Genomic DNA, 9905 nt, shown 5'->3' on the forward strand with positions numbered 1-9905 from the left:
GGCATTCAGAGTCAAGAATTGAGTCAACCATGTTGCTGTGGGTCTGGAATGATGTGTAGGACAGACCGGGTAAAGGCAGGGGATTTCCCTCTCGAACCAGACACATGAGGGTAAGCTCGCTAGTCACATAAAAGAAGATTGCAAGCATTTTTTTTTAAGATCCATAAGAGGCAAGAGTGGACACTAGAAAATGAGGCCGGTGAAGTAGTAATGGGGAACCAAAGAAAAGTGGGACTATGTGTCAGTTTTCACAGGGCAAGATACCAGCGGCACACCAGAACTTCAGGAGAGTCAGGGGGACAGAGGTGAGTGTAGTGACCATCACTAAGGAGAAGGTGCTGGGGAAGCTGAAAGGTCTGAAGGTAGATAAATCACTCAGACAGGATGGACTATACCCCTGAGTTCTGAAGGACGTAGCTGAGGAGATTGTAGAGGCATTGATGATGATCTTTCAGGAATCACTGGAGTCAAGGAGGATCCCTGAAAATGTCTAATGTGACCCCCATGTTTAAGAAGGGAGGGAGGCAGAAGACTGGAAACTATAGGCAGGTTAGCCTGATCTCGGTTGTTGGTAAGATTTTAGACTCCTTTATGAAGGTTGAGACTGCAGATTACTTGGAAATGCACAGTAAAGCAGGGCTTCAGTAAGGGGAGGTCATGCCTGACAAATCTGTTCGAATTCTTTGAGGAACTAATGAACAAGTTAGACAAAGGAGAGCTAGTGGATGTGATATATTTGGATTTCCAGAAGGCCTTTGACAAGGTGCCACACAGGAGGCTGCTAAATAAGAGCCCATGGTATTAGGGGCAAGGTACTGGCATGGATAGAGGATTGGCTGATTGGCAGAAGGCAGAGTGGGGATTAAAGGGGTCTTTTTCAGCTGGAAACCAGTGGAGTTCCACAGTGTTGGGACAACTATTCACATTATACATTAATGATCTGGACGAAGGAACTGGGGGCACTGTTGCTACGTTTTCAGGTGACACAAAGATAGATGGAGGGGCAGGGAGTGCTGAGGAAGCAGGGAAGCTGCAGAAGGACTTTGGACAGATTAGGAGAATGGGTAAAGAGGTGCCAGGTGAATACAATGTAGGTAAGTGTGAGGTCATGCACTTTGGCAGGAAGAATAGAATCTAAATGGGGAAGGACTTCGGAAATCTGAAGCTGAAAGGGACTTAAGGGCGATCGTTCGGGATTCTCTTAACGTTGGTTCAGTTGGCAGATAGTAAGGTAAATGCAATGCAAGCATTCATTTCAAAAGGGCTAGAATACAACAGCAGAGATGTACTGCCAAGGCTGTATAAGGCTCTGGTAAGACCACTTTTGGAATATTGGGAACTTTTCCAGGTCCCATGTCTAAGGAGGGAGGCGCTGGCCTAAGATGGGGTCCAATGGAGGTTTACAACAACGATCCTGGAGATGAAGAGCTTGTCACATGAGGAGCATTTGAGGACTCTGGGTCTGTACCCGAGAAGGATGAGGGGGATTCTCATTGAAACTTATAGAATACTGACAGGCATGGATAGAGTGAACGTGGGGAAGATGAATCCACTAATTGGAGAGTCTAGTACCCAAGGGCACAGCCTCAGAGTGAAAGGACGACCCTTTAAAATGAAGATGAGGAGGAATTTTTTCAGCCAGAGAGTGGGAAAATCATTGCTGCAGAGAGCTGTGGAGGCCAAGTCATTGAGTCCCTTTAAGACAGAGATAGGTAGGTTCATGATTGGTAAGGAGATCAAGGGAGATCAAGGAAAATGGGGTTGAGAAACATATCAGCCATGATCGAAGGTGGAGCAGACTTGATGGGCCAAATGGCCTAATTCTGCTCCTACACCTTATGGTCTGACGTCTGGCTCTGTAATCCAATAGCTCTACTCACTGTGTCCCCGCTTCCTCAGTGATGCAGTGAGCTGTGATGTCCCACCGTACACATGATCCCAGTGGGACCGTTTGTTCTGAAGAAGAGTCATATTAGACCCGAACGCTAACTTGGTTTCTCTCTCCACAGATATTGGACAGACCTGCTGAGTTTCTCCACAAGTTCTGCTTGTGTTTCAGATTGCCAGCATCTACAGTTCTTTATTTTACGTTTGCTTCACAATACAGCACATACAAATCCTTTTCACAATCTCAAAACCAGTTCAAACACTCATACGAGTGAAAGCAGTTCAGCTCTTTTGCTATTTTGTTTTTTTTTCCCCTTTATTAATTTACGGGATGTGGGCATCGCTGGCTGGGCAGCATTTATTGCCCATCCCTAATTGCCCAGAGGGTAGTTCAGAGTCAACCACATTGCTGTGCATCTGGAGTCACATGTAGGTAAGACTAGGTAAGGATGGCAGTTTCCTTCCCTAAAGGACATTAGTGAACCAGACTGGTTTTTACAACAATTGACAATGGGTTCATGGTCTCATTAGATTCTTAATTCCAGATGTGTTTATTGAATTCAAATTCCACCATCTGCCAAGGTGGGATTTGAACCCGGGTCCCCAGAATGTTTTCTGGATCTCTGGATTAACAGTCCAGCGATAATACCACTAGGCAGATAATATCCCCAAGGCTGATCAATTAAAGCACACTTACTGACTGTCCCCACCCTGATGTTTTGGCACCCAAATCTGGACGTGGTTGCTTTATAAAAACCCCCTCACCCTGTTTGTTCAATCAGGGACTCCTTTCATCACTTACCTAGATCCTAAACAACTGTTACTCTCCATTCCTCATGGCCCTATACAATTGAGGCAGGTTCTGTGTTGCCTCCCATTCCACTTGTCCCGAGAGGAGGGCTGGGGTTGGGAGTATTATCGGGAAATAGTGGTCCCAGAGCAAGTGGAACTGCCAGCTATAGGAGAGTCCAACTGCAGAGTGAGCAGACAAGGACAGATGCAGAAGTAGCTGTGATGCCTCCTGTAGTCAAACAGCAATGGCTGATCCCTGCTGGCTGTACAAATGGATCAGCAGGTAGCCCCAAAATCAGGGAGCGAAAATGGAACAAATAAATTTTAGAAAAATGGGACTTTTACATAGGAATTTACAGTAATTACTGTAGCAATGATAACTGAGTTACTCTAGGCCTCATACGGTATTGCTCAATATTTAAACTACATCCGTGCCTTTATTTCACGTTGTATTTTTAAAAAAATTCTGAGCAAGTCTGCCCCGGTTTCTTCAAATTGCAACATTCGCAGTTTCCCTGTTCTCGCCATTTTCCGCAACAGCCCCTCACCCGAACCACAGTCACCGCTTCCTGTTCAAATTGGACCAGCTGGTGGCTGCACGCTGGGGCCTGGAACCCACCCATTACAAGGCAAGGCCACAAGTCTCTGTCTCTCTCCAGCTCCAGAACACTGACACTTTAGACCACCTGCATCATGGCACATATCCCAGTGCCAGCGCTGAGGGAGAGCTGCACCGTCAGCAATGCCAACTTTTAGGTGTGCCATGAAAACTGACACCTCTGCTGGGCATTAAAGCACCCCATGGCACAATCAGAGGTGCGCCCCCCCCCAGGTCCTGGCCAACATTTACCCCTGTCGACAGCACAAAGCATAAACTGCTCATTACTGCAATCCTCTTTGTGCGTGAGCTGGTTACTAACTACATTACATTGGTAATCCCTCACATCAATGTCTGGTTTAAGTTTAAACAGAGCTTGGCAGCAAACTGATGCTTTGTCCCCAACAATGCCTCTATCACTCAGAGATGTACAGCATGGAAACAGGCCCTTTGGCCCAACTCATCCATGCTGACCAGATATCCTGAATTGAAGTAGTCTCATTTGCCAGCATTTGGCCCATATCCCTCTAAACTCTTCCTACTCATAGAGGCATAGAAGCCCTACAGTGTAAGCAGACTATTCAGCCCTTTGAGTCCACAGCGACCCTCCAACGAGCATCCCACTCAGACCACCCTGTTACCATATCCCTGTAATGCTGCATTTTCCACAACTAACTCACCTGGACTACACATCCCTGGGCACTAGGGACAATTTAGCATGGCCAATCCACCCGAACCTGCACATCTTTGGACTGTGGGAGGAAACCCACGCAGACACGGGGAGAACATGCAAACTCCACACAGACAATTGTCCGAGGCTGGAATCGAACCCAGGTCCTTCGCGCTGTGAGGCAGCAGCGCTAACCACTGAGCCACCATGCTGCCCCAAATGTCATATACTTGTCCAAATGCCTTTTAAATGTTGTAATTGTACCAGACTCCATCACTTCTTCTGGCAGCTTGTTCCATACACGCACCACCGTCTGCTTGAAAAAGTTGCCCCTTAGGTCCCTTCTAAGTCTTTCCCTTCTCACCTTAAACCTATGCCCTCTAGTTTGAGACTCCCCAGCCCTTGGAAAAAGACCTTGGCTATTCATCCTACCCATGCCCCTCATGATTTTATAAGCCTTTATAAGATTATTCCTCAGCCTTTGATTCTGCAGGGAAACAAGTCCCAGCCTCTCCTTAAAACTCAAACCCTCCAGTTCTGGCAATATGCTTGTAATTTTTTTTTTTAAACGTTTTCAAGTTTTAACAACATCTTTCTACAGCAGGGAGACCAGAATTGAACACAGTATTCCAAATGTGGCCCTATCAATGTCCTGTACATTCGCAACATGACCTCCCAACTCCTACACTCAATGTCCTGACAAATGAAGACAAGTGTACCAAATGCCTTCTTCATTACCCTGGCTACAGTCAGCACTCTCTTCCCATATAATATAAATTTAAATGGGCATTCCTATGAATGTCCGAGAAAGCACAAGGCAATGCGCTTCAACAAAATGTCTTTTTTTTCAGCAACCATTATACTCCAAAGAAAAAACACATGATTGGCTGCAAATTGATTTGAAAATCCTGGAGGTTATGTAAAGGTGATTTGGAAGTGCAGGATCAATTAACCCATTTAAAAGTTGGGCAGCAGTAGTGTGGTGATAACATAAATTTTTTTTTATACTGAGAAAGTGGCCATTCAGCCCATCAAATCCACACTGACCCTCCAAGTAGGATCCTACCCAGACCCAGACCCCACCCCCTAACCCCTAACCCTGCATTTCCCACGGCTAATCCACCCTAAACTGCACATCTTTGGACTGTGGGAGGAAACCGGAGCACCCGGAGGAAACCCACACAGACACGGGGAGAAAGGTCTAGGCCCAAAACATCAGCTTTCCTGCTTGCCTGATGCTGCTTGGCCTGCTGTGTTCATCCAGTTCTACACCTTGTTATCTCAGATTCTCCAGCATCTGCAGTTCCTACTATCTCTCAGACACGGGGAGAATGTGCAAACTCCACACAGATAGTCACCCGAGGCTGGAACTGAACCCAGGTCCTGAGTGCTGTGAGATAGTGGTCCTAACCACTGAGCCACTAGATTGAAGAAGCAACCCAGTCAATGATCTAAATGAATGGCAGCACAGGCTCAAGTGGCTGAATAACCTCCCATCATCTCTGGCTTTGACTGCATTAACTTAAATGCCATGCACTGACAAAACAGGTAGAGGCACCACGGGGATTCGAACTCATGAACTAATCAAGCACTTATTAAATCACACAGCCTGGTTCTGTGGAAACAATGAAATAACTGCGCCACCTGCTGCTGGGAAGAGGTGGCACAGCTCAGGTTAGAGTATGTTCTATTGGATGGATTCAAGTTGCTATCTCCTGCAGCTCCCAGTTTTCTGTTGAGTGCAGACCCAGGGGCTATCAGTTCAGAACAGCCCAGTTTCAGAGACTTCAGGAATAAGAGGTAACAAGGTGTAGAGCTGGATGAACCCAGCAGGCCAAGCAGCATCAGAGGAGCAGCTGACGTTTCAGGCCTAGACCCTTCTTCAGGAATAAAGCATTTTTAACCCTCGTGCTCCGAAAAATAAGACAAACATTTGTGGATCATTTTTATTTTATTGCAATGTACCCTGAAGAGCCACAGATCTATATTATTTTAAAATTAAACACACTAACATTTACAGCGGAGCAAATATTACTTCTGAAATGTTACAAGGCAAAGGAATGAGTTGCATTTCTGCAGCATCCTGAAATGCTTTGCAGCCAATGAAAGACTTTCCTCAAAATCAATTTGGCCATTGCTGTAGATTGTGGGAAACGCAGGCCTCACAAGCAGCAATGGGATATAATGAATGGATCATCTGATGCTGGTCAAGAGATGAAATATTGGCCTGGGACACCGGGGATGGGGGGTGGCGGGTGTTTTGTTGTGGGTGGGGGGGGCGCCGGGGGGAAGACACCCCTCTTGGGAGGGTGAGATGTTGGATCTTTATGTCTGACAGCAGGGCAAACTACTTTGACATCTCATCTAAACATTAGCTCCTCCGACTGTGCAGCACACCCTCTCTAATGACACTGGGAAGGTCTCTTGTTTTGACACTCGTGCTAGTTTCCAGAGAGATGCTTGCATCCATGAATCAAGCAATGCTGACAGACTCCAAAACTGCCAGGAAACCATCCACGCAGCCACTTCATTCGGAATGATGATGAAGGGGGGCGTTGTTTGAACACTGAAACACTACCCGCAGCACCACTGGAACACAGGAGCCGGTCTGCAAGCTTTCCAGCTAAAATAACCCAGCAGTTGAAATACAAGACGGAAGGATTTGAAATCCATTTTTTTTCACTCAGCAACTTCGAAGACGTCAGTTCCACAATTCCAGGCACCATGGTCAGCGACAGAATCCAGACTTCACAAGGAGTTTGGTGCCCTTTCTCCTGCTAAGCTCCTCCGATCCCAAAAGCTTCTCTCACCGAGAAAACTGCTCCCCAAGCCGATACAAGAAACAAAACTCGCTGCTTTCGTTTCAAAGGGCGGTGTGTCAAGTGGGGTCGAACGGGAGTCAAATCTGAAGTGGTACGTGACTAAGCTGGATATCAGCTGCTCCTTTCGGTGGCTTCCTCTCAATCATACTTGGCGTTTACCTCCATGTCGGATGTCTCCTGTGTTTCCGTCCTGGCATCAGTGAGCTCCGCAGTCGCCGGGCTCGGAGATACGTTCTCCCCCAAAGCTGACGCTCGGGAACGAAGCCTCTGCAAGACCAGGCTGGCTGTCTGGGTTAGACTGTGCTGCAACACACAACCAGAAGGAGACCCCTGTGACGTTTCTGTTTTAAAAAAAGTTATGTCGCTTCGCAGCTCACCTACCAGGGAAGGGTGTTGACCAACTAGGGTTGAAATGGGAGAATAGGCCCCCAGGGAAAGGGAAAAGTCATTCAGGCTCTCAAACCTATCTCACCCACTCCATTGGATCATGGCTGACCTGCAACATGGGGAGATGGTGGAATGTGGTAATGGGGTGGCACGGTGGCTCAGTGGTTAGCACTGCTGCCTTACAGCGCCAGGGACCTGGGTTCAATGCCACCCTCGGACGACTGTGTGTAGTTTGCACATTCTCCCTGTGTCTGTGTGGGTTTCCTCCCACAATCCAAAGATGTGCAGGTTCGGGTGGATTGGCCATGCTAAATTACACCATAGAGTCCAGGGACGTGCAGGCTGGGTGGGTTAGCCATGGGAAATGCAGAGTTACAGGGATGGGATGGGTGGGATGCTCTTCAGAGGGTTGATGTGGACTTGATGGGCCAAATGGCCTGCTTCCACACTGTAATAGGATGAGTATTCCTGAGGCCCCAGGCTAATGCACTGGGGACATTAGTTCGAAACCCAGCACAGGAGCTGATAAAACTGGAACTGAAAGCTAGTGGTGACCCTAGCACTACTGTTGTAGCAAAACCCATCTGGAATAAGGGGTTGCGCATTTAAGACAGAGATGAGGAGGAATTTCTTCTCTCAAAGAGGACTGAATCTATGGAATCTTTACTGCAGAGGGCTGTCGAGGCTGGATCATTGAGTTTCTCAAGGCTGAGATAGAGGCATTTTTAGTCAGTAAGGGAATCAAGGGTTTATGGGGAAAAGGCAAAAAAGTGAAGTTGAGGATTATCAGATCAGCCATGATCTCATTGAATGGCAGAACAGACTCAATGGGCTGCTCCCGTTCCTACGGTCTAGCAGAGTGCAGAGCGCATATTGAATGAACTCCCCTTGTTCCTACGTATCTCCCATTTAAAGATCACAACAGCCATCCAGATTGAGACAGTGAAAGACCTGATCTCATGGAATCACAGAATCCCTACAGTGCAGAAAGAGGCCATTCAGCCCATCGAGTCCACACTGACCTTTCAAAGAGCATTCTACCCAGACCTAGACCCCCATCCTATCTCTGTAACCCTGCATAGCTAACCCACCCAGCCTGCACATCCCTGGGCACTATGGGGCAATTTAGCATGGCCAACCCACCCTAACCTGCACATCTTTGGACTGTGGGAGGAAACCGGAGCATCCGGAGGAAACCCACGCAGACACAGGGAGAACATGCAAACTCCACACAGACAGTCGCCTGAGGGTGGAATCGAACCCGGGTCCCTGGTGCTGTGAGGCGGCAATGCTAACCACTTGAGCCACCATGATCCCCATGAATTTGATGCCCATCCCTCTCATATCCTAGTGCTCCTTGCCTTACCAACTAACGTTTCAAACCAGGGAGCTTTAAAACATGGAAGGAAGCCATTCAGCCCATTAAGCCAGGTTCCACACTTTGCTCAAGCAATCCAAAATGAATCCTAGTGCCTCACTGCAGCTCTATTAGCTCTGTCCCTTTCCTTCCAACATTTATTCAACTTCCCTTCAAATGGTGTAATGGTCCCGGCTCCCCCCGGGACAACGGTGCCCATGTTCCAATACACTTGGGTAAAGTTAACCTCTTTGGTAAGTCGCAGTAACAATCCATAACTCCTTGTTAAAGGCCCCTATACCACAGCAAACTATCATTCCCAAAGTTCTGAGCCCATTGTTCCCTTTCGCAATCCGAGTGACCTCCTCATCTATGACCAAATGAACTTGACCACATTTCTCTCACTCCCAGCGATAAACGCAATTAGAAGAATATAAAAGCTGTGAGCAACTGAGGCCTTTCAGCCCATACTTTCTGTGCTGGAAGAGACCATTTCTATCTCAAATGTTACCTTCATAGAAGGAATCCTTGCAAACATGTTGGTGGGAACGGGAAAGGGAGACCGGGTCCGTTACCTGCAAAATATGCAGCCCCTTCAGGGTCTCGATGGCGAGTTCACAGAGACCATCACACGTTAGGTCGACGTAGGCCATGGAGAGCAGGGGGCTCTGGAAACTTCTTCTCCACAGGAGCCGGAATTCACCTCGGAGACGGGGGGCGAGTCCTGACTCCACGGCCTCTGGGTCAGGGGCCCCACCGGTGCAGGATTTGTAACACAGTAACTCCTGTCAAGAGAAGCAAGCTCAACCTCAGACAAAAGGCAAAACTAACCATAGCCCTTGCTGAGATGGAGGTCTCCAGCAAGCTCTGGCAGGGCCAGGGCTGGTGGGAGTTGCTGGCTAGTCAGAGGGAGAGGGGCCGAGTTCCCACTCTCCATGAGCTTAGGCTGCCCGCAGTGCCTACGGGCAGCAGGGCAAGGACTGGCACCTTTTGGACCAGTCAGCTGACCTCACCCATTCCATCCTGGCAGAAATCGACAACCATCCTAAGAAGGGGCAACAAGGTGCAGGGCTGGATGAACACAGCAGGCCAAGCAGCATCATAGGAGCAAAAAGGCTGACGTTTCGGGCCTAGACCCTTCATCAGAAATGGGGGAGGGGAAGGGGGCTCTGAAACAAATAGGGAGAGAGGTGGAGGCGGATAGAAGATGGATAGAGGAGAGGAAACAAACAGGTCGAAGAGGCGGGGATGGAGCCAGTAAAGGTGAGTGTAGGTGGGGAGTTAGGGAGGGGATAGGTCAGTCCAGGGAGGACGGACAGGTCAAGGGGGCGGGATGAGGTTAGTAGGTAGGAGATGGGGGTGTGGCTTGAGGTGGGAGGAGGGGATAGGTGG

The 9905-nt window shown here is 48.2% G+C and overlaps 1 protein-coding gene across 1 annotated transcript in view; it reads right to left on the reverse strand.

The window, feature by feature from the left end:
* Window positions 1–5879: 5879 nt before the first annotated feature.
* kptn (kaptin (actin binding protein)) overlaps window positions 5880–9905 on the reverse strand; it is a 20805-nt gene continuing 16779 nt past the window's right edge. The window contains exons 10-11 of the mRNA XM_048618204.1: window positions 9089–9298; window positions 5880–7072 (exon numbers count right to left, since the gene is read on the reverse strand). Of these exons, the coding sequence (XP_048474161.1) occupies window positions 6908–7072; window positions 9089–9298 (375 nt within the window). The 3' untranslated portion in view covers window positions 5880–6907. The remainder of the gene's footprint in view (window positions 7073–9088; window positions 9299–9905) is intronic.

The sequence above is a fragment of the Rhincodon typus genome, chromosome 39 (genome assembly GCF_021869965.1).
Source record: "Rhincodon typus isolate 14 chromosome 39, sRhiTyp1.1, whole genome shotgun sequence".
NCBI classification, from domain to species: domain Eukaryota; kingdom Metazoa; phylum Chordata; class Chondrichthyes; order Orectolobiformes; family Rhincodontidae; genus Rhincodon; species Rhincodon typus.